Below are 24,212 nucleotides of genomic sequence, written 5' to 3'. Positions count from 1 at the left end.
AGGCTGGAAGAGGAGACAAGATGGAGAGGCACGGAAAACAACCATAGACAGGAAGGGGCAGACAGGGAGAGACAGAGAGGATCCTGAGTGGAAGCAAAGCCAATCACTGGGTTGGGAAAGGGAGAGCAGTACAGCCGGACCCCAGCCTTCCCCTGTACCCCTGTCCCTCTGCCTCTGGGCTGGCTCTACTTGTCTGCCAGAGGGCACCAGATGGGGTGGTACTTTGGAGAGCCTTGCCTCTTAATCCAAGCCTGCCCGAGGGGGAGAGTACCCAAACAGGTCTGCATCCTGTTCTGTGTGAAGTGTGGGCCACTTAGATGTGTGGGCCTTCCATTTACAAAAATGGTGTAGGGGACACACCGTCAGAATCTTGGCATAAGAAGGTCCCCCAAAGTGGCCGCTCTACTCTTCCTCACTCCCTATTCCTTGCCCACCATCCTAGGAGTTGGGAAGTCCTTCTTCACTTCTAGCCTTTGTCCTTCAAGCTGCAGCCACTGGGAGATACCAGGAGTTACCCAGGAATGGAGGTGCTGATGGCAGCAGAGTGCAAAGCTCCAGGGTGGGGCGGGAGGGTGGGATGGCAAGACAGGAGGGCAGGAGAGGGAAGGGACAGCCGCCCGCCATCTCCATGCCAGGTGCCACGTGCTGTGGTGTGGCTGGCTCCTGCTCTGCTGTTTACCAGCTGGGAGCGAGAGCAGGAGCTGGGGCCAGGGAGCCGCCCCACTGCGTCTTGGCCCCTGGCCAGCCAGCCTGTTGGGTAACCAGGAGAGCCAGGCCCAGCTAATCAAACTCTGGACTGAGGCTGTGCGAGAGAGAAGCGGCATCCAAGACCTGCCCCAGCCTCATCCTGTCCTGAAGCCTTCTGCAGAGCCCTTCCTCTGCATGGGCTCCAGTGTGGGCCCACTGAGTTGAGGTGGGGGGCCTCTACTTCCTCCAGCTAGTGCAGGGGCATCTCTCCTGGCTGCTCACCTTCCATTGTTCTCTGCCCCCACACACTCCTCCAGCCCTGCAATGCCCCCAACAGACCAGGAAAATGTGGAGGCATCAGCAAGCCAGGGAATTCAGGGGAAGGACAGGGAGGTGCAGGGGCTAAGCAGCCAGAGACTTCAAGAAATTGAGGAACCATGGGATGAGTCTGACCTCATCCCGGAGAAGCAGCACAATCCGTCCCCCCCACCCCCCAGAGAAGCCATCCCTTCCCCATCTCCTCTGTTCTTGCTGCCTCTCTTGGTCAGGTAGAAAACACACCATCCTAAAGTCACGAAGACCTGGGTTCAAATCACAGTTCAGCCACTTACTCTCCTTGGGCAAGTCAGTAACCTCTCTGAGCATCATGTAGCTTAGGGGTAAATCTGGAATAATGATAGGTGTTGTGAGGATCAAAAAAAATCATGGACCTACATAAAGCATCTGGCAAAGGGCCCAGCACACATAGGTGGTCAATAAATGCTAATCCCCTTCCCTTTTCTTGTTTCTCCTCCAGGTTCCAAACTCTGTTCTTCCAATCGCTCGCCTTGTCCCCTCCTGCTGCCAGGCCACTCTGCCAGCCACTCCTTTCCCCTGCCTGCTGACGGGCCAGGTACTCCCTCCCTGCTCCCTCCTCCCTCTCCTGGGCCCTGCTCCCTGCCCTCCTGGGCAGCCAGGGCAGCAAGGACGGCACCAAGGGAGCTGCCCCATGGACAGGGGCCCACAGAGACAGCACCGAGCCTCGCAGGGTAAGAGGCCCATGGCCCTGCAGGCAGGTGGAAAGGACTTGCCAGGAGGTTCAGAAGAGAGAGAGATTGGAAGAGTTTGGTCAAGAAGAGAGGAGGAGAAGGAGGAGGACAAGACAAGAAAAGAGGAGAGAGATGGACTGGCTGGGGATGCCGGCCAGTCTTGATGGAAACTGAAGGAGAAGCAGGAGGAGAGACTGGGGACTCAGCAGAGGAGGAGAGCATGGAAAGGGGGAGAAGCAGGAAACACATGGAGAGGAAAGAAAGGGAGCTGTGGAGAAGGAAGCAACAGGTGTGGGGCAGGGGTGGGTGGGGGTGTGAGGAGCTGAGCCAGGAAGAGTCAGAATGTGGGCAGGCCCTCCCCAGCACGAGCGCCCCCTGCGAGGAGGTGGCGACACTGCTGGTGGGACGGAACCTAGCCACCGCTGGAAGGCTGGCCACTCCACCTTCTGTTCACTCAACAACGGAGGGACCTGTCCTACCTTTAACGGTGACAAACCGAGGGTCGGGGGTGGAAGCAAGCACACCCTGTCAGCTGCCTATGCCCACTAGCCTGGCACTTTCCTTCCCACTGGCCCAGGAGGGTGGGGTTTCATTTCTGCAGCAGACCGGGGCAGTGGGAGACAGAGTCAGGCAGTCCTTGGCCCCACGTGTGGTCTAACTCAGAGACCCTCTCAGAGAGGGAGCCACTGCCACATGCTTGATCAGTAATGAGCACCAAAGCGAGTGAGGCCAGCAGGCTCTGGGGCCACCTGGTGGAGGAAGAAATCCACTTCCCAGGCAGGCAACCGGCTGGCTGGTGAGGGGAGCACCCCCCTCCTGGGACTGCTCCAAGGTACAGGGTTGGAGGCCAGAGAGAGGTGCCACGTCAGGGAGGAAGCTGGGTGGGGCCAGTCAGGATCAGGGGGAGGGGGGAGGGGCCGGATGGAACCTCCTTCCTGGGGCAATCCTCCCCCACCCCACCCCAGCAAAGCCCAACACTTCTAGTCCATTCATCACCACTACCACCACCCCCCAACCCTGCCCCTTTGAAGAAGCTGACCAGTGGGGAGCATCTCCTGTGCAGAAGGACAGTATGTGGGGGATGGTGGAGAGATGTCCAGGATTGGGCAGCGGAAGGGAAAATGTAACAGGAGAGCAGATTCGGAGGTCAGGGAGATTATAGGGGGCATAAGAGAGGGCTGCAGCCTTTTCTGGGACAAAAGGCTGGTCTTGTGCTCTATGAGAAGCTGCTGTGTGTGGTAGGAAAGGGATCAAGGACTGGCAGGAAAAACTTCTTCCCAGGGGCTCCCTTGGTAGGTGTTCAATAAATGCTATAAATGAATAACCACCTTCCCCACCCCACCACTAAAACCATGACTGCCATGACGCTGTAGCTAAGGCTTTCCCCTTAGCAGCCACCCCTCAGAAGTATGTGCGTCCCTGCCCACCCCGTGTCAACCCACCCAGGCACTCTACTTGCCTGCTGTCTACCTGCACTAGCAGTAGGAAGGGACTCCCTCCTCTGCGGGCTGGTAGACCAGATGTCTGGGAAAGCAGAATCTCTCTCTTCTTCCTCCAGATATTTTCAGTGTCTTACCCTCAATCTTCATACCTCTGGAAGCCCTAGGTGCTTTCAGGCACCAGAAAGCAACCAAGAGATTTAACTCCCACAGAGCTGTAACTCTAGCTCCAAAATATTTATGTGCTCCTCTAATGGGCCAGCCACTATGGAAGGCTCTGGGAATAACAAGGTCCCTGAGACAGCGTCCCAGGTAGCAAGAGAGCCTCATTTCATGGATAATGACACAATGATAGCAGTTAGATAACCACATGGCCGTGAGTGTTGGGAAACCAATCGCAAGGGGCTGAGTGTCAGCACGAGGTCAGGAGAGAGGGGCGTGGGCAGCTTCTCCCATCGGAAGCTTGAGAGATGAGAAGTTGGCTTAACGCTGAGCAGGGCGTCAGGAAAGGACATTTCGAGAGAAGGAATAGTTTGGGGGACTCCCAGTCGTGGTGAGAAGCCTGGCACTTCGGAGGCCCTGAGGGTCAGAGAACGGAGAGACGGGTACTGTGAAAGATGGGGCTACCTTCTGCTCAGATACCAGGTTCTGGAGGAAGGAATGGGGTAGGATAGGGGCTGTGATGGGGAGCGGTTTGTCTCCTGATGCCCACAGTGGTCTTCAACTTCTGGCCCCGGCCCTCTGTCTTCTCTTTCCAGAGCTGCTGGCTGCAAAGAAGACCCACACCTGTGAGTAGAGGGTTGGGGCAGCCCCTGGCATGGGGTGTGGAGAGATGAGTTGAACAGGGCTCTGCGGCTGTGTGCAAGAGAGCAAGGCTCGGAGCAGGCCCAGAGACAGGGGAGCCCAGCAGAGGCAGCAGAGGCAGCGCTTAGGGAAAGAGGGGAGATGGGGAGCCCAGCAGGGGGAGGGGTGAAGAAACCTCAAAAGCAGGGTGACAGATCAGGGGGAAGCCCACAGAGAAGGGGCACCAGAGACACAAGGAGAGAATGATTATTAAAGGGATCCTTGGGAGACTGAGAGGAGAGGTGCTGGACAGAGGCACAGGAGCCAGTAGGGGAAAGGAGGGAAAGAGAGAGCAGAGGGAGGCAGGGGCAGCCTCAGGAACTCAGAGAGCCTGTGCCAGCAGGCTTCGTGGCAGCTGAGCCAAGTTTGGTGCTCCTCTCAGTGGTTAACACGTCCTGAGGTGTGAACAAGCCAGGCTGTACAGAGCTGGAGAGCAGGAAAGCCTTCACCTCTGTAGGAAACATAATACCCAGGGACACTCTGGGCCCTGAAAGATTGAGGTTACAGCATGTGGGAAGGGGTCTAGAGCTCAGGAAGGATTTCCCAAGGATACTGGAGAGTATGTACCCTCTTTTAGGGACCTCTCAGCACAGCAGATCTAGTCCCCTATTTTGTGGGAGAGACTACTCTCCCAGAAAATGCACCCACTCCACTTCAGTCACAAAGCTTCTATCCCATCAGGGCCATGCACGCTGCCCTTAATAGCCCAAGGGTACTCTGGGGGAAGGCCTCCATAAGCATAAGTCCCTGAATTAAGGAGGACAGAGGACCATTCTGCGGCAAGAGACCACCTGCTTTTCTCCATGGCCCTCCCTTGGATTACCAACCAGTTCCTCCGGAGAGCCCGCTGACCCTACTCTGGCTTCCAAGATTGCTTAGAGCCTCCCCGTTCCCCATAGAGAAATCTCAGAGGCAACAGCATCCCCTGGTCCCTGAGCTGGGCAGACAGGGGCTGGGGGGGCATCCAGGATGCCACATCCTCCTGGGTGGGGGCTTGCTTTGCTCAGCACAATCCTGATCTGTGCCTCGCCTGCCCCTAGCCACAGGGCCCCACGGAAATGCTGAGCAGGGCCCTGGGAGGAAAGCAGGTCAAGGAGTGACGTGCTTGTGAGCTGGGGGATGGGAGCCAGGGACCATATGTGGGTGGGGAGGGAGAATGGGGACTTTCGGAGCAGCTGGAACTGGAAGAGGCTACATGCCATTCCTACCTTAACCTCTTACCACAGAAACCTTGGCCAGGACCACGCCCCCTTCCCAGTCCAAAGGTCCTGGGCAACCATGCCCCTACCCCCAGTCCAGAGTGTCCTCTGAGAAGCCAGGGGGACAGCCCCTACCCCAATCCACTGCCCAGGTCCTGAGAGCCAGAGGAAGGCCAGTGGGGAAAAGCCTATACCAGGCTGAGGAGCTGCTGGAGGCCTGGCAAGATCAGAGACCTCTTTAAGAAGTTTGGTACAGAGAACCCAGGAGAGATTGACTCCCCCAGGCTGGGAGGCTCAGAGAAATAGGCTCCAAATTGAGACAACCCCAAGGAGGGGCTCCAAGACAACCCCAAGAAGGGAGGAACCCAGGAGAGACCCCCAGACAAAAAGAGGGCCTAGCTACTAGAGGGCCCTGAAAAGGGAACTCCCAGTCTGAGGTACCCCACAGAGCAGATATGAGGCTGAAAGAGCCCCTCAGAAGGACCCCCAGGCCGAAAAACTCTAGACTCACATGCCAGGAGACCTCTCAAGCTGAGACACACCCGCAAGAGCAGATTTGAACCAGAGAAACCCTGCCATTCCTGAGGCCAAACTGCCGGAGTTTGAATCCTGACCCCACCACTTACTAGCTGTGTGACCTTGGGCAAGTTACTTCACTTCTCTGTTGTCTCATTTTCTTCATCTTCAAAATGGAGATAACAGTACCTTACCTCATAAAAGTATTTTGTAAGGATTAGATAATCCATATAAAACCTTAAGAAGTGTTTCTGGCACAATGTAAACATTATTATTATTATTACCCTCACCATCATCACCGCTATCATCGTTATCTGCATTCCAATTTCAGTTTTGCTCTTGAGGAAATTTCTGACAGACTAACACTTCCTGCAGATAGTGGGTATTTGTCTGATGATTATTACCGCTGCTCTTATCATTGATTCCCTAGCCCCGGGGCATGCACCACGTCAGTACGGAGGGCTTGAGCATGGTGGGCGGTGGGGCAGCCTCCCAGATCGCACCCCACTGGGTGGCTGTTGGCAGTCCACAGGGTCTCAGGTGGCACAAGCCACTGCCCCCTCCAGGCAGACATCCTGTGACTTACCTCTAGAAACATCCCTGTCCCCGGAGTCACCTGGCAAAGAGGGTCAGGCTTGGGTCCTCAGTGGGAGGGGGGAGTAGGAACCTGGCCCGACTCCTGTGAGCTCCACTCTGGTTCCCCAGCCAGAACTACCCCAGCGGGTGGAAACAGCTTTTACCGCGTGTGGCTGTCGCATGTGGTTTTGGAATTTTCCAACGCCCCCTGCAATTGGCTGCCCCGCCCCTCACACCCTGCCCCGGGCCCAGATTGGCCACGTGGGGCGCCTGTCATCCTACTTGCTGCACCCCAGAAGGGGTGGGGATGCGGTGAGGGGGGTTTGTCACTCGGCCACCTGTGTGGTGGTGGCTTAAACCCCCCCCTGCCCCAGAAGAATTGGGAGAGAGCTAGGTGCAGAGCTACGAGCTGAGGCTCTGCAGAAAGGGCCTCACCCCCAACCCAGCTGCCAGCTGTGCCCCATCCCTGGACCACCCCCTGCTGAGGACAGAGAGCTGAGGTGGCAGCAAAGCCGAAGGCTCAGTCATGAGAAGTAAGTGATGGGGGCCACGTGGGAGTGGGGAAGCCTGGACGCCATCGTCATCCCTGGGCCTCTAGAACAGAGGGGTGTCTTGGGAACAGTGTGAGCAAAGCTGAGTGCTCTTTCTTGCTGACAGTGTGTGTCCCAGTCAAGGCCAAGGTCTGTTGGGAGATGGGTGGAGTAACTGACAAGTCCTGCTCCCCGGGCAATTTTCTTAGAGCGGGTTGGGTAATACATGGGGTTGTAGAGGAACGCCACTGTCGTGAGCCGTGGAAACAATCTGCTGGATTATCTGAGGTGCTCTGCTCCTCGTTTAACAAGAAAGGACTAAGCCCCAGGAAGGGGAGAGCTTCGCCCCAGATCCCACTGCTGTAGCAGAGGGCGGCTGCTAACTGACAGGCACAGACCCGGTCTCTCACTGCAGAATTTCCCTCCATGCCTCCAACCTGCCTCTGAGTTGGTGAAAGAGGAGCCAGACGGCGAGAGGGGTTGCTGTGCCCCAAAGCAGCAGGACAGGGAAAGGAAAGCCAGATCAGCAGGTAGAAGGGGTCCGAACCCGACATCCAGGTCTCAACATGCATGTGTGTGTGTGTGTCCCCAGTTGCAGTCACCCATTTGATGAGGGGGATAGGGGAAGGGAGATAGGAGCAGAAAGCCTTCAGCTTCACCCCCTTCCTGGTGTGGAGCCATGGGCCAACAGCTAGTAGGCAGATGTCTGGGGTCCCTGTGCCTTCTAGCAGAGCAAGGATGGGTGAATCAGACAATCCCTGTGTTCATGTAAGGAAAGCTAGAACACCTCTCAGAGCAGCGGGCAAATGCGCAAAAGGGAAGCCCCATGTCCCTGTGGCCTGAGGCCTGAGGCAGCCCCAGCCTCAACCTGGGGTCTTCCCACAAACCACAGAAGAGAAGCCATATTGGGTCCTGGAAAGACCCATGGGTCGAGAGTCTAAAAACCAGGTTCTGGTGCCAGCTCTGTCACTAACTTGCCATGTAGCCTTAGGCAGGTCACTGGGCCCTGGTCTCCTCATCAACAAAACAAGAGAGCTGAACCTAAAAACAAAACCAGCTTGGGAGAGGCTCCCAGTTCTAAGGACCCATGACCAAGAAGAGAGCCCTGGTCCCCAAGGTGAGCATCCCCAAGGCTGGTGAAGGCGTCTCAACGCTCCCAGGACACAGACGAAAAGGAGGCCATAGGAAAGGAAGAGCTTGGGACAGAGATCCCAGTGCAGGTGTATGAGCTGGGTGGGTCAGTGAGGCGAGGAAAAAAGCCAAACCTTCCACAGGAAGAGGGGCCTTTTGGAGCTTTTGTTTCCTTCTAGCTTCTTCTGATTAGCAGCAAAGGTTAGCAAACTAATCTTCCCAGAAATGACCTCCAGTCAGCAAATCCACCCTAGCAAGCAAGGATCAGATATGCTTCAGAGCTCGGCAGGAGAGCAGGAGTCCCCAGAACTGAATGAAGGAGCTTCTAGGCAGCTCCACATGATATCCCCCAACAGCTCCATCCAGGCTGGTAGATAGGAGAGAGGGGTCCCCTCCGATCTGGGACTGGATGCCACCAATGCTTCTCACTTGGACATCTCTGGGTATCTCATGGCCCTGGGTTACCTGACTGTCCCCCACTCCCACCCCATAACACTCCTAATGAATGCCAGCCACCTCCAAGCCCTCTGACCATAGTCAGAGAGAGGCAGCACATTGGGGGCTGGGGACTATGACACACCCAGAGACCAAGGGGCAGACACAGACCAGGAAATAAAGAGAGGAGCAGAGCCCAGTGATGTCCTGATGGAGCTATAAATGGAGAAGTACCAGGAAATACCACCAAAACATCAAGGTATGAAACCCAAGACAGAGCTGGAGCACAGAAGACAGTAAGGCACACTGACACAGAGAGAGAGATGCAGAGGGAGGAGGATGGGTGGCCAAGGGGAGACGTGAAATAATGACAGCGTCCAGGAAGGCAGAGAGAGGGAGGCATGGATGGCACAGCTCCTCGCCATGGCTACCTGCTGCTAAGTAAAGAGGAAAAGTCCATTGGCCAAACAGACTCCCCAGCCAACCAGAGGCATGGTGGCCCTAGTCATCTCTCTCTCTGAGGACATGCCAGTGTGAAGCCAAGAGGCATGAGGCCCCAGCACTGGCTATGGATGGCGAGGTGGTGGGGGTGGGGGGCAGATGGGAGGTTTCATGCCTGTCTTTGCTGTGCCCTGATCTTCCCAATTCTGGTCATGATCATGATGAGCAGTGGGTCAGAAAGAAGTCCAGGTCCCCAGGGGGTCACAGCTCTTATCCTGAGAGCCCAGGGCCACCTGAAGACTTTACAAAGGGCCTCCTCCTTCCCTGTATCGCCCCTGCACCTTTGCCTTTTCCTCTCTTCCATTCCTAACAGGAATCCCAAACACCCCCAGCCCAAGATACTAGCAGCTGGAGTATCCCAGCCTGTCCCGTACAGCGAAGCATGGGTGTTGGTGTCCCCACCCGTCCCAGAGGCACCCCTCCCCTCCCCTGCCTCTGTGTCCCTGACGCAAACAGGGAACAGGGACTTTCCCATGCTAAGAGCCCTCTACGGAAGGCAGCCCTGGGGTCTCCTCTCGTCCTCCATGACCAGTCCTTTCTGAGATCTAACCTCTACTCCTTCTGCCACTGCAATGCTGTCCTGGGACTCTGGCCTCAGAACAGACAGAGGTGTCTCTTTCGGAAAGGGACACTAACAGGGCGGGACTCAGCACCAGAGCCAGAGTGTCACTGGGTTCCATGTGTCCTGGAACGGCAGAGCCCTGTGGAAGGGAGCTCCGACCCTGGCGGCTGGGAAGCCTGTGCCTGGGACTTGGGGCTCCCACTCCTCAGAGCTTCCTCCTGGTGATTCATCCCCTCCCCCACCATGCACTGGTTGTTTTCACTCAATTCTTCTGTTTCCCCTCCTTTCTCCTGTCCCAGACTGCGGGGGTGGCGGGGGCACCAGGAGGGGTTTCAGGTGGTTGGCTGGCTTTCGTGGCTTTTCAGAACCCCAGACTCTCCCTCGCCCACCTGAGTTTTAGCTTCACGACTTTCTCAGCCCCGGGATCTGGGTGTATCAGCAGAAAATCCTCACCCTGGCTTGGGAGTAGTGTTCAGCAGGTAGAGAGCAGCTCTCTCCTGGCCCCCCACTGACCCTCCCCCTCCTGTTCCCCTGTGGTGGCACCCACCACCGTGGTTTCCAGCTTTGCAGAAGCTGTGGGAAGGAGGGCTGAGAAAGGAGGGAGGCTGGTGGCAGGCTGGGGTACACAGGGGACCCCTGGCCAGAGCTGTGGTCTCTGTGCTGGTGGGGGGTTGGGAGGAGCTAAACTAAGAATTCCTCTTTCCCATTCACTCATTCATCTCTGCAGAGGCCTACTAAGATGTATGAAAGCCAGTCCACACCCCTGAAGGAGCTCTGCTGGGTCAGGCAAGCTGTTCCACCTTGACCTTGGAAGCCTGCCCCAAGACATGAGTAAAGGCAAGAGGAGGTGGGCTCCAGAGAGGAAGAGCTGGGACAGAGGGAGCCATGTCTCCATGGGTCTTTACACTAGACACGAGTGTCAGCTTTAGTTCCACAGGGGGTCCTCTCTGAATTCTGTTCCCAGCCCACCTCCACACTTCACACTTTTCCTCTGCAGCCAATAATCTTGACCCCTATCCCATCTCCTTGATGTATTTGGGTATCTCATCCTTGGAGGGGGTGTTGGGGACATGGGCTCTCGAGGTACAAAGACCTGGGTTCAAATGCCAGATACTCCACTTCAGACTGTGTAACTGTAGTCAAGCCACTTATACCTTCCCAGATTGCTTTCTCATCTGTGAAAGGGGGACAAGGCAAGTAATGGCATAATCATTAAGGAAACACATATGGAAAGCCTGGCGCAGAGTAAGAATTCAGCCAAGGCTGACGTCTATCACTACCATCCCACCTTAATCACTGTCCAGTGGAGAAAAGGAGAGAGAAAGAGAAGAGAAGGAAGGCCCAGCAGGAGACTGACAAAGCACCAGGAGAAGCTAAGGACCCCACGGCTCCTCTGACTGCACCCACTCACCATCAGGGCTAGGGGAGGCTCTGGGGTTTGAGGGGAGAGATCCCCCTGGGTTAGAGCCCCTCCTTTGCTCCTACCACTTCCTCTCTGTGGCATAGGGCACCTGGACAAGGCTCACAGCTGGCTTCCTAAGGTGGCCCAGGGCCAGGCTCTGGATGCATTCAGAGAGCGCTATCAGTGAATCTCACAGCTGTGGGAAGGGCGAGATTAGAGGGGTTGGAGGGAGGGGCAGACAGACCACTTTGTTGCTACCGGATTTCCCCACAGAGGAGATGTGCATAGCAAGCTCCGTGGGAATACTTTAGTCTCTGAAGCAATCCAGAAGAGATTCCAGCACCCTATCAGAATTGAAGCTTTAGAGGTCTCCCAGGTTGAAGAGAAGACACAAGAATGAACTGAGGGAGGAGATGACCAACCCTACCCTCAACCCCCAGGAGGAGCCGCCTGACCCAAAAAGCCTCAAGAGGGCCCAGATTCTTGCTACTCAAAAGCATAGGCTGATGACCAGCCAGAGTGAGCACCAACCAGAGCCTGTCCAAATGCACAATCTGGGCCCCCACACCTGAGAAGGGACCTGCTCACAACACGTTCACAAGATCCCTCGGTGATCTTGTGTGAAACGCAAAGGGCTAGAATCACAAAGTCCCTAGATGATCTCAGGAGCCTTCCTGAGCAAGGAGGCACTTCTGTCTCCTGGGAGTGTGAGAGTTTCCTTTGCTGGGCCCCCCAGGAGAGAGCAACAATGAGATACAAAGATCTTCCCGAAGCAGCGGGGGCCACAGGGGCTGGCCTAGACAGCCCTGACCTTTGCTTGGTTCGAGTTCCTGGCACCCGCAGGCCCTTAGATGGTAAGTTCCTGGCAGGCCAGGCTCCAGCACAACAGTTTGAGTAATCCTGTGATTACTCAGCTCCCCCTCCCCAACCTAGGTTCCCATCACCTGCTGCTTTAGGCAGGGGCTCAGGGGTAGGCTGTGAAGGTGAGGGATCCGAGGTGTTTTTCAGCTCCTGCTCACCCCACTGCCACCTCTGCCAGCCCTTCCCGTTCTCTCCCCTCCCCACCTCCACAAGTCACACTCATGCGCACCAGTACTTTCTCTTTGAGGTTTCGGGCAGATGGCATTGAACGGGGTACAGGTGGCAGGGGAAGGAGGGAGCAGTGGGAGCAGAGGGCCTGATGGTACACACAGGGCCAGGCTCACGGCACTGGGACTGGGACCACACTGTGGGTTTTTCTGTGTCGCTGCCCCTGTTTCTCCATCTCAAGGTCTAAATCTCTGTTGCCTGCCAGTCCCAAGCCTCTCGGTCTTTCGAGCTCAGAAGCTACAGGGTCTGGACCCCTCTAGCCCAGAAACTCTGACTCCATGTTCCTACCTCACTGTGTACCTCTGTCTTGCGGGCCTGTGGTTGGGGAACCCTGAAGATTGGCTGGTCTGGTGGCTGGGGTCCAAACTCCAGCATCCCCCCAGGCATAGGTATACCTGTGAAGGGGTATACCTATGGTGGCTGGCTACACCATCCCATGAGAAGAGCAAGGTCTGGTTCACAGCGTTGTGAGGTTCCTGGAGCTGGGATCAGCTGTGGGTCAGGTGTGGGGCAGAGAGAGATGGGTCTGGGTCACCTGTGTGGTTGGCGCACACACGCACACGGATGTGGCTCTGGGAGAAGGGAAGAGGCCAGGAGGCCTGTGGTTGACTGCTGGGCTGGAGTCCGAGTTCCCACTGTGGCTTGGCCTAATCTCCCCTCTGCTTGCTTTTTTGGGTGACCCACGTTGGTTTCTCCCCTCTCTGAGCTGAGGGCCAGAGAGAGAGACCCATGCTGCTGGAGGGGAAGGTATCAAGGCAAGCACAACACGTGCTTGGGTCGTGCAAGCACAACACAATTCTATGGGGCACAAGGCTTCTGCTGGGCCTCAGGTGCCCATTGCATTTCTTCACCCTCAGCTGTGCTCCGTAGTAAGAGCATACATAGAATTCGCCTCTGAAACACAGTGCTTTCCGTAGGTAATGTCATCACACCTACTGACCTACCTACAATCATCCCACAGACAAACAATGTTCTTTTTTAATCCTGATTTCACTGACAAGGGAACCTAGGCCTAGAGAATCTAAGTGACTTGACATGCAGGTGCCTCCACATTTTCTGCCCCCTTTCCAGCTTCCAGTCCTCTCTTGTTCTCTCTTCCCTTCCATGCATTCCAATCTGCTCTTAATTTACTGGGAAGAATCTGAAAGGCTCTCTTGCCATCTGTCCATGATGATCACACCCTCCTATGTGGATGTTGGGCAGGCAAGTGAGGGCTGAGGTTGGGGAAAGAAGTGACTTCTCGTGAGGGAATTGCAGACACCCCTGGGCCTTGTCCCCCAGGAGAAGGCAGCTGCTTACTCTGACTCAGCTCCAAGTTGGCTTGAGGGGACAATGGTTTCAAGATGAGAGAAACAAAATTCCACGGGGTGGTGGGCAAGCCACCGTCCCCCTCCCCACCTCACATCAGGAGGCCCTTTGCAGGACCAGGGTCCAGGCCTGGGCCGGAGGTAAGCTCAACGGAACACAGGCTTGCCTTACAGGCAACCTGTTGCCTCCACTGACCCTCACAGTGGAACACAATTGGGGACCAGTCAGAGATGACCTGGGGCTGGGGGCTTAGATCAGTTTTCTGGCCTGCTCAGACTCAGCCTCCCTGCTCAAAGGGGAGGCAGCAAGGCACCCACGGCAGAGAAGAGACCCTTGTCCCCTTGGGATGGATAAAACCCCCTGACATAGTGGAAATCCCAACTCCCTTCAAAGATAAGCTGGGAGAAGCCCAACTGCTGGTCCCTGAAACTCAGTAGAGAGCTTTGGGCATTGAAAGGGATAGGGCAAAGTAGAGGAGAAGAATCTGGAGCCCTGAAAGGTCATGATGGGCTCAGTGGGCAGCCGGGGGCCCTACTGGCCAATGAACAAACACTAACACACCAACAGGCAACTGTGCCTGCCAGTTAACAAACAAACGTACCTTTTATGTGTGCACGTATCCTCATACATGCCCGATGGCATATGGACCTCAAAGCCAGGTATAAGGAACAACTTAATGGAAAGCAGGGGAGATAGAGTGTAGACCCAGCTCTGGAGGAAACTAGCTGCATGAACTCCAGGCCAATCGCCTTACCCTGTCTGGTCTATCTGTCCACCTGGAAAGGAAAGGAAAGGACAAAGGTTGCATGAGATGGTCTCTAGTCCCAGCCAGAGTTAACATCCATGACTGGCGCACATGTGATTGGGCCTATAAACACAGGCACTCTCTTGGGCGCACACACGCAGAGCTGCCCACTCTCTGCTCCAGGGCCTGGGGCCTCAGCGTCCTGTTTGATTCTTAACCGGATCTTCAGTATCTGACAGACCTGGCTTGTTGAGCCCTCTCCTGGGCTCCATCTCACTCCTCCTTACTCTCTCTGGGTCCTACTCAGTGTCCTCTTGGCCCCTGGTTGCTGCCCAGCCCATCCCTGAGCCTTCACTGCCAGCCGAGCGCAGCCAGAGCATGGCCAGCATCTCTATTTGGTCCCCTGGGGCCTCCTGCCTTAACGTACCTCATCTCCTCCCCCCACCCCCATGTCTCACCCTATGCCCATGGGAGCAAAGCCTGGTGGGGGAGGGTGGCCTAGAGGAAGCCCCCTGGGCGGGAAGCAGGTGTTGTTAATCAGCAAGAGCTCCTAGGTCCTCAGGAGGGAGGGTGGCAACTGGAGCTTTTCAACTTCAAGGGTGGAGCAGGTGTCCTCTCTGCAGCTGCATTTTCTGCCCCCATGGAGCTGAGACAGCTCCTGGTCGCCCCGTGAAACTGAAAACGGCCTCCCCAGACCCTTTGCAGGGCAGCACTGGCACTGCCCTTCTTCCATTTTGCAAGACGGGGTAGGGCAAGCCGGAGCAGGGTGGGGAAGCACCGTGTACCTGTATCTACAGCCCAGAGGCGCAGGGTAGGAGGCAGATGAGGTCCCTGGGCTGACCTACTGTTCCTTCTCTCTTTCAGCACAAATTGAAGTCATTCCTTGCAAAATCTGTGGGGACAAGTCATCTGGGATCCACTATGGGGTTATCACCTGTGAGGGGTGCAAGGTGAGCATGCACAAGCAGGCACATTCGCACGCAGTTTCTCTTCCAAGGTGGACAGAAGGGGTGATGTGGGCTTTGTTCTCTTTCTGTGGCATTTGTTCTGACACTGGGTCGGTCTCCTGAGGCAGCTGGGGGGCTGCTGGAGCAGTGCCTGACTCGGGAGGGCCTCTCCATAATCTGGGGACATGACTGTGTGGCAAGTCGTAATTCTGCTAAGAAAGGGAGGAGAGAAAACGGACCGGTCGTGGGGTCTGGGAATGCTGGAGTCAGAACCTGGGCTGGAAGCCCTGGGGACAGAGCTGGGGTTGGCCGAGATGGGCAACTGAGGTCTCTGCCTGCCTTCCCCAGGGTTTCTTCCGCCGGAGCCAGCAGTGCCATGTGGTCTACTCCTGCACCCGCCAGCAGAACTGTCCCATCGACCGCACCAGCCGAAACCGATGCCAGCACTGTCGCCTGCAGAAATGCCTGGCACTGGGCATGTCCCGAGATGGTGAGGCCAAGCAGGCAGCCTCCTGGGGTTTCCCTGGAGTCTCCAAAGAGGCAGGCAGGTCTGCTGTGCTAGGCAGAGGCTGCCCCTTAGAAACGTCCTTCCATCCATGGGGCATGGGCTGGCCACGCATTGTGGGGGTACACCTCAGCAAAGTTCTTCGTGGTCCCCAACTGTAGGCTCTGCTAGAACAGTCCTCCTTCCCCCAGTGCCCCAGGCTCCTCATTTCCTTCTTTCTGGGATCGATTCTCCTTACTTCCTTTGCCTGTGGCCCAGTTACTATCCAGCTTCCACACTCCCTCCTGCCCCATGGCTCCGGAGCTAGCACCATCCCCCCAGACCCCCATCCCCTTGCTAGGACACGGGACAGTGGCTAAAGACTGGAGCCAGAGTCAGCCTGAGAACCACCTGGAAGGCATGAGGGTAAGGGCTGCAGTTCCTGAGGCCTTTCTCCTCAGCCCTTGCCCACCACCTCAGTGCAGCCCCCCATCACCACCAAGAGGGAGCCCAGGGTGGGGTTGGGGGAGGCATGAGGTGAGGAGGAGCCAGAAAGAGGCTGTCAGCACTTTTCAGCGCCCAAAATAACAAAGTGAAAGGAAACACGCAGGGGTGCAAAGGGGCAGGCGGGGCGAGGGGCTGTGCCCCCACACCTGGGAGGGGTGTGGGGGGTAGTGAAAAGGCAGGAAAGAGAGAGCAGAAGAGGATGTTCAGAAACAAGCCGCGGAGCCTGGGTTGGGCTGTGGTGAGTATCTAGGTCACCAGGGAGCCTGCAGGCCTGACCACAGGGAGACCTGTGTTCTCAGCTCTCCTCTTCCTCCGACCCTCCTAGACAGGCGAGGTGACCCCAATACAGCTCGAGACACCCAACTCGACCACCCCCAGCCCCGACATCAAGAGGTCAGACTCCTCAGTCCAGACTTGCTGCTTGAATTCTGCTACCAGCAGAAGCTGGTTTCCAGCTGGGAGAGTTTGCTTGGGAGACTGGGCTGAACATAGCCCGCGGCAAACACCTGCAAGAGGTGGAAGGGCTCTCAAGCAAAAGTGGGGGTCCCCAGGGGAGGTTCTTAGGCCACACTGGAGAAGCTGTGCTTGGAGCCAGCTATTCAGGGAACAGCAAGTGAATTCTGTAATGATCAAAATGCCTGTCAATGCTGTCCTGTACCCCGAGCTCCTGCCTTGAAAACTCCTGATCCCCGACCTCTTTCAGCTGTCAAGTTCGGCCGCATGTCCAAGAAGCAGAGGGACAGCCTGCACGCCGAGGTGCAGAAACAGCTTCAGCGGCAGCAACAGCAGCAGCGGGGACAGGTGGCCAAGACCCCACCAGCGGGGGGCCAGGGGGCCGACCCCCTCGCCTGCCCTATAGGGCTCCCTGATGGGCAGCTGCCCCTGGGCTCCTCACCTGACCTGCCTGAGGCCGCGGCCTGCCCCCCTGGCCTCCTGAGAGCCCCGGGCTCCGAGTCTTCCTACCCCAGCAGCTTGGCCAAGGCCGGGCCTGACGGGGCTTCATACCACCTGGAATACAGCCCTGAGCGGGGCAAGGCTGAGACTGGCAAGGGCTTCTACAGCACAGGCAGCCAGCTGAGCCCTGACAGATGTGGACTTCGTTTTGAGGATGCCGGGCATCCTGGGCTTGAGGAACCAGGACAGGGCCCGGACAGCTACTGCAGCCTCAGTTTCCACAGCGCCCCAGAGGGGCCTTATGCCTCCCTGACAGAGACTGGTGAGCAATGGGGTGGCGGAGAGGGTAGGGATGATGAGGGAGGGGCTTCCAAGAGAATGGCCCTAGTCAGCACCCTGTGTACACCAAACATGAGCCCCAGGGAGCTGAGGGACCTAGGGGTGGGAGGTAGAACAGGGGTGGGCCAGGCCAAGGATAGGCCAAGGGCATACCCAAGGAGTATGGGTAGGGTCGCAGCTGGCTGAGATGAAGCCTGTGCCTTCCCCTGTCCCCAGAGCACCTGGTGCAGAACGTTTGTAAGTCCTACCGAGAGACGTGTCAGCTGCGGCTAGAGGACCTGCTACGGCAGCGCCCTAACATCTTCTCCCGGGAGGAGGTGGCCGGCTACCAGACGAAGGTGAGGCCAGGAGACCATGTGGGAGGGGCTTGGGGGAGGGTAAGAAATGGCTACCTGCATATGCAAGTGGGCTGGGGCGAAGCAGACAGACACAAGTGTGTACCTGCTTTTTTTTTTTTTTTTTTTTTAAAGATTTTATTTATTTATTTGACAGACAGAGATCACAAGTAGGCAGAGAGGCAGGCAGAGATAGAGGAGGAAGCAGGCTCCCTGCTGAGCAGAGAGCCCGATGCGGGACTCGATCCCAGGACCCTGAGATCATGACCTGAGCCGAAGGCAGCGGCTTAACCCACTGAGCCACCCAGGTGCCCCGTGTACCTGCTTTTAAGTCTGGGGTGTGTGTGTGCTTACGCGTCTATGTGTAGCAGATGGACAGGTTTTCCTTTTCTCCTATTGGTGTTTTGCCTGGACTTCATCCTACCTCTGCCAGCAACCAGACCTTGGTGTGTACAGCCCTCAGTACACTCTCCTTTCCCGTCCCCTCTGTGTGATAGCAATAGACAGAACCCTGACTCCCATTTGTTAAACACCCCTTCTCTGCCGGGCACTTTGCTAAATTCACGCTTCCCAGAAATGATCCTCCACCCTCACCACAGCAACCTACGAGGCTGGCATTTATTTCTGTATTTAACAGACTGGGAAACTGAGCTTGGGGAAGTCAACAGACTTACCGCAGGTCATAAAGTAGCAGAGCCACAGGCACACTGAGATCCACCGGGCTCCAAAGTTTATGCTCTTGCCTATCACACCTGTTCTAAAAAACACTCGTTGGGCATTCAGTTTTTCCTGCTCTACAGGACTTTACGGGGAGAGGGGTCAGTATGTGCTTCTCACCTCAACAAAACACAAACCCTTTGAGGGCAAAGCTGCATCTCAGACTTTTGTTTCATTTCCTCACAACAGCTAACTTGGTGCCAGTGGCTGGTGGGTGCTCAGTGAGTGGGACCAAATGACAAGAGTTGACCCCGAGGGTGCATCTGTGCTGAGAATGGGCTGAAAATGCCAGAGTGGAGAGTGTGGGAGTTCTGAACTTCACGACGGCAGTTTATCAGTCTGGGCTCCCAGGGGCGTGGGAGGGTGACAGGGTCATAAACGAGGCTACAGTGGGACCCTCCTCCTTCCTTGCAGTCCATGTGGGAGATGTGGGAACGCTGTGCCCACCGCCTCACCGAGGCCATTCAGTACGTGGTGGAGTTCGCTAAGAGGCTCTCAGGCTTTATGGAGCTCTGCCAGAATGACCAGATTGTGCTTCTCAAAGCAGGTACCCGGAGACTGGGGGCAGGCCTGGAGGGAGGGGCAGAGAGCATGCAGTGGGGTGGGGCTGAGCGAAGGGAGGTGGCTTAGGGAAAGCAGGACACTGGAGGGGCACCTAGCCAGCTCCCTGGCTCCTCCTGACCCCTGCTCGCCTGTCCCCCGCCTCTCCAGGAGCAATGGAAGTGGTGCTGGTCAGGATGTGCCGGGCCTACAACGCTGACAACCACACGGTCTTTTTCGAAGGCAAATACGGTGGCATGGAGCTGTTCCGAGCCTTGGGTGAGGGGCAGGGGTAAATGAGAGAGACCAGAATTGGATGGCAAGTCCATCTAAAGCTTCAAGACCCAGGCTCCCTCTTTTCAGGGCAAATCACTCCCCCTGCTCCCAACACCAAGAGGGCGGGTGTCCTCGGGCGCAGTGGCCTCATCTACCTTGCTCATCCTTTGGTTTTTCCCTCTCTCAGGCTGCAGTGAGCTCATCAGCTCCATCTTTGACTTCTCCCGCTCCCTGAGCTCCTTGCGCTTTTCTGAGGACGAGATCGCTCTCTACACAGCGCTGGTGCTCATCAATGCCAGTGAGTGTCGCAGGGCTTGCCTGAGGGACATGCAGGTGGCTGGAGTGAGACGGATGCTGAAGGACCTGGACCTTCAAATGCGGTTAAATCTGGGAAATGGCTTTAAAGAGCAGAGAGAAGATTTCAGAGGCGCCTCAGGGAGGGAAACACCCTCCAAGGTGGGCTTGGAGAAGTGGGGAGCTGGGGAGCCGTGAGGAAGAGAAGAAGGGCGCCACTTCCCAGGGAGAGTTTCCTCTGCTCCTGAGCTCTCATGACACTCAGTTCAGTGAGGCCACACACTGGAATGACCTGGAGATTTTAAAAAAGTGATTCTTCCCTGGGCTCCACTCCCAGAGACTCTGAGGTCATTGATCTGGGGAATAGCCAGAGCGCCAGGATTTTTTATAGCCTCCCGCAGGTGATTGTCATGTGCGTGGGGATCACTGCTCTGTGTAAGCTGGGTTGAGGACCGTGCGCTGTCATGGCAGGACTCGGGGGGCCCACCCCCCGAAACAGAGCAGGCTGGGCTGAGCTGGGGAAGGCTAAGAATTTGGAGAACTCAGAGAAGTGGGTCGAGCTACTAACCTGAGTTTGCCCATCAAAATTATCTGTTGTCTGACTCTGCCAGTGGGTAGAGACCTAAACACATCCTTCGAACTAGAGATAAAGACTTAAAAGATGACTTCTGGCCATTTTATGGAGCCAGGGCAAAAGGTGGTTTGTCTGTTGAAATTAGCCCCAGATGGCTGCAGAGGCCCTAGTGCTGGCCTAGGAGGCTTCAGCAGAGCCATTTAAGACAGGGCTCCCTCTCATTTTTCCCCCCATAGTGGAATCCGAGCATTGAATGGGCTATGTGAAATATCAGGGTACCAGGGAGAAGGCTGCTTGGAGTCAGGAGATTCAATTTCTTTACTTTTTTAAAAGATTTTATTTGAGAGAGAGAAGGCAAGAAAGAGAGAAGGAGCAGAGGGAGAGAGAGAACCAGGCTCCCCACTGAGCAGGGAGACAGATGCGTGGCCTGATCCCAGGACCTTGGATTATGACCTAAGCCGAAGGCAGATGCTTAACTGACTGAGCCACCCTGGCTCCCCAGGAGACTGGATGTCCTTATCCATTTCATCTCTCCCCAGCTTTCCTTGTAGACAGCTAGCCAAGCCCCAGGCTCCAGAGCTTCTCATGACCAAACCAGGATGCACATGCACGTGCGTACACATTCAGCCGAGAAGGCCACTATCCAGCACAGATGTCCAAACTGATACACCCTTCTGGGGGCCGTTAACGTCCGTGTTCTTTCTTGTTCTCACTATGGTCCCATGCCCTCCTTCAGACCGGCCAGGGCTGCAAGAGAAAAGGAAAGTAGAGCAGCTGCAGCACAACCTGGAGCTGGCTTTTCATCACCATCTCTACAAGACTCACCGCCAAGGCATTCTGGCTAAGGTAAGAGCAGTCCCTGAGGTGGAGGAGGTCAGGTCGAGTACAGGAGCAGGGCCCCCAGGACTGGCGAGGGCCAGGCTCCAAGGTTGGGGGTAGGAAGCCCTTGAGTGCCATGTTGTGTTAAGAGAGCTTGCAGCAGCTCGGGAACCAAGGGGATGAGATGTCGCTTCCATGTGCATGGAGACAGAAGGTTAAGAGAACCTGGAATTGGGAGGGACTGCCAGGAAATAATTTGGCTTAATATAGCCCACACTCACCCAGCACCTGTTTGTGTAAGGCACTGTGGAACGGAAAGATCCCAAGAGGCCGTCCTTGCCCTCACCGAGCGTTTCTGGTCTGGTACAAAGAGGCTCGTATACCAGTGACTCTAATATAGAATAGCCTACGGTATGTGATACAATAGTAATGCAATTAACAAGATGCGGCTGTCCCAGACATGCAGTCATCCTCAGGGCAGCTTAGTCAACAGGACAGGTATTAAAACCTCCCTTTAGTGATGAGGAGACTTAAGCAACTAGTCCAAGTTTGCACGGTTGGTAAGTAATAAATGTAAGATTTAATCCCAGTGCTCTGCTGCCATATCCCCGTACCACTCGTAGGTTACTTCGATAAGAGATAGTGGGGGAATGTTATTACAGCATAAAACAGGAATTAAAAATAATTTGGGGTAAAAGGAGTGGGTCATAAACGCTTCCTAGGAAGGTGGCATTTAAGGTTGGCAATGAAGTATGTCAGATTTTAACAGACGTTCATGGGGGTAGGGCAAGCATTCCAGGCTGTGGGAACCATTGGCAAAAATAAGGAGGCAAAATAGCACATATATGGGGAATAGCTGTGGCACATTCTAACATGTAAGATTGAGAGCTGGCATTGATGAGGGCAGGGAAGTAGCAGAAGACAGTCTTGAAATTAGGTCAGGTAGCAAATCAGAGAGGACGTCCAGTGCCATATTAAAGGATGAAGGCTTTATTTCCAGGCAATGGAGAGCTCCGAAGGCTAGAGGAATGATATCATCAGATCTATTATTTAGGCAATTTAATTTGGAACCCACGTAGAGGAACAATTTATGTGATCGTTCAAGCAATGGGTCCTTGCTATGTGCCAGGCACAGTGAGTGCTAGGTGCTGAGGTTAGAGATGACTTACACAACATTCTAAGTCCGAAAGAACTTCAAGTCCGGTCGGCCGGATTGGAAGGAGAGACTGGAGCCTGGGAGCGCAGCTGGAAAGCAGATCTGGTTGGCTTCACCTTCAGAATACAAACCCTCCACCATCACACCTAACCCCCAAGTGTTCTCTTGTGGCCTGTTAGGCCCCCCAGGCCTCGCTAGGCCATCCTACAGGAGAGCCATTTAGCACAGGTTTCAGTCCTGCTGTAGCAACCCATCCTGCTGAGAGGCAACCCGAGAGTCTGTCACGGCTCACTGGCCTCATGCATGATATGACCCCGACTTCTTTTCTCACCTCCTCTCCTCCCACCACCCCCTCAGTCACCTGTTCCAGCAGCTCTGGCTTCCTTGCCATTCCTTCAGCACATCACACGCACGTGCATCTCAGGGCTTTTGTATCTGCTGTTCCTGCTGCCCATAAAGTTCTTCCCCAGTCTTCCAAATGGCTCCATCTCTTCATTCTGGAAAGGTTTTCCCTGACCGCCCGAGGCAAAAAGCCCTCCACCCCTCACCCGGCAGTACTGTTTTTATTTTTTTTTCCCCAGGCAGTACTGTTTTTAAAGAAATTCTCAAACTTACTATATATTTGTTTTCTGGATCCTTCATTAGAATATGCATTTATAAAGCTAGAGATTTTATTTTATTATACTTTATTTTATCCAGTGACATATCACCATAGCCATCACAGTGCCTAGTTGAGTAGGTTCTCAACAGTTAGTGATGAACGGATGGCAGATGAAGCTACTATGGCAGTCCAGACAAACTCAGACTAAACCAGCAGAAATGAGAAGACTATGAATCCAAGAGATATCAAGAGATCTATGTGCCTGGTCTTCTCTGACTGCCCCTTTCCTAGAAAACTAAGTGGGGGGAAGAGGGAGCAGCTAGTGAGCAGAAGCTGCAGAGGTTGAATGGTTTTTTCAGCCTTTCCCCAGTGAGGTCTCCCTGCCTGTGTCTCCTCATGGGTCTCTGGGCCTCTTTTGTTCCCCTCTGGCTGAGTACTGGTACTGGTGGTGTTGGGTACCTGCTTGGAAACCGTTTATAATTCAGAGAGGTATTGAGCATTTGTCATGTGCCAAGCATTATGACAGGAACAGAGGATACAGAGAGGGAGATGGAGAGAGGGAGACAAGGAGAGACCCTACTTAAGGAAATTAAACCTAGCTAGGGTGGGAAGGCAAACAAATTAGACCGTTTTCCTAAAATGGGGTTTAAGTGCTACTACACAGAGGGAAGCCCAAAGGAAAGGCACCTCATCCAGGTTAGGGAAATATTCCCAGAGGAGGGGACACTTGAAAGTGAGGAAGGTTAGCCAAGCAAAGAAGGATCAGAAAGGTATTCCAGGTGAGGAGAAGAGCATCAAGTAAGGTCCCAGGGGCATGTGATGGACTACAACAGAGCTGCAGGGCATCACTCTTCTAAGAGCAGAAAGTGTGAATTAGAGTACTCACCAGGGTTCATTTTAGGAATAGCAGGAATGTAAGGGGGGGGGGGTTCATTCAGGAAACATGCACCTGTCCCGCAGCAGCCCTTGCTTGCCTCCGGTTTCCTGAACATAACCCCCCTGTGATGAACTCTTACCAAGTCCCTCTTCCAGTGCCAAGTGCAGAGGGGGAAAGCAAGGCAGGCTGTTCTAGCCCAGGGAGGAGAGAACATCTTTGCTCTGGGGAGAAGGTCAGAGTACTGACCCTCCTCCCCTGTTAACCCATCTCCAGCTGCCCCCCAAGGGGAAACTTCGGAGCCTGTGTAGCCAGCACGTGGAAAAGTTGCAGACCTTCCAGCATCTCCACCCCATTGTGGTCCAAGCTGCTTTTCCTCCACTCTACAAGGAACTCTTCAGCACTGAAATTGAGTCACCTGAAGGCCTGTCCGAGTGACCTGGAGGAGGGACTCCTTTCCCTTCCCTACAGCCTACTGGCATTCCTCCCGGATCTCATCCCACCTTCACATTTTTCTTACCTGTGCCCCCGGAGGGTGGTCCCTGCCTATTCTTGAGGGGTGTGCAGTTGCTGAGACTGGTTTTCCCCCAAAGGCTTGCCTGGCAGTGGGGCCAAGAGCCAGAGGGTGACGATGAAGGAACACCATCTCCAGCCTCAGCTTTGTTGTCTCTCCTTTCCCATGACCCTTCACCCCCAGCTTCTGAGAGGCCTCGGGTGGCACATAAGGACCTCTAGAAGGACCATGGTGTCCTCAGGACACTAGGCAGATCCAGGACACCCTGGACGAATAGAACTCACCTCTGGGCTCAGAAGCTAAGAATAGGACTTTAAAATACCTCATTGCATCTCCCCGTGGGCTTTGGC

General features: G+C 55.2%; 1 protein-coding gene across 2 annotated transcripts; it reads left to right on the top strand.

The window, feature by feature from the left end:
- The first annotated feature begins 1,627 nt into the window (after positions 1-1,627).
- Positions 1,628-23,881, top strand: RORC (RAR related orphan receptor C). Of its 2 annotated transcripts, XM_044239259.1 has the most exons (11): positions 1,628-1,715; positions 3,913-3,942; positions 14,856-14,941; positions 15,287-15,428; positions 16,633-17,145; positions 17,379-17,500; positions 18,629-18,761; positions 18,926-19,033; positions 19,218-19,328; positions 20,635-20,744; positions 23,625-23,881. In XM_044239259.1, the coding sequence occupies exons 1-11, from the start codon at positions 1,676-1,678 to the stop codon at positions 23,784-23,786; spliced, it is 1,557 nt and encodes a 518-aa protein (XP_044095194.1). In that variant the 5' UTR covers positions 1,628-1,675; the 3' UTR covers positions 23,787-23,881. The 2 variants fall into 2 exon arrangements, with proteins under 2 accessions (XP_044095194.1, XP_044095196.1); XM_044239261.1 differs by lacking the exon at positions 23,625-23,881 and having other exon boundaries at positions 20,438-20,718.
- The last annotated feature ends 331 nt before the right edge of the window (positions 23,882-24,212 follow it).

The sequence above is a fragment of the Neovison vison genome, chromosome 2, assembly GCF_020171115.1.
Source record: "Neovison vison isolate M4711 chromosome 2, ASM_NN_V1, whole genome shotgun sequence".
Taxonomy (NCBI): Eukaryota; Metazoa; Chordata; class Mammalia; order Carnivora; family Mustelidae; genus Neogale; species Neogale vison.
This window is presented reverse-complemented; position numbering and strand designations above follow the sequence as displayed.

Bases quoted from the DNA above. Each gene is read 5' to 3' on its own strand.
- RORC (XM_044239259.1), top strand. From the start codon at position 1,676: ATGGACAGGGGCCCACAGAGACAGCACCGAGCCTCGCAGG. The intron at 15,429-16,632 runs GTGAGGCCAAGC...GACCTCTTTCAG, and splicing joins ACTGGGCATGTCCCGAGATG to CTGTCAAGTTCGGCCGCATG. The intron at 19,329-20,634 runs GTGAGTGTCGCA...GCCCTCCTTCAG, and splicing joins GCTGGTGCTCATCAATGCCA to ACCGGCCAGGGCTGCAAGAG.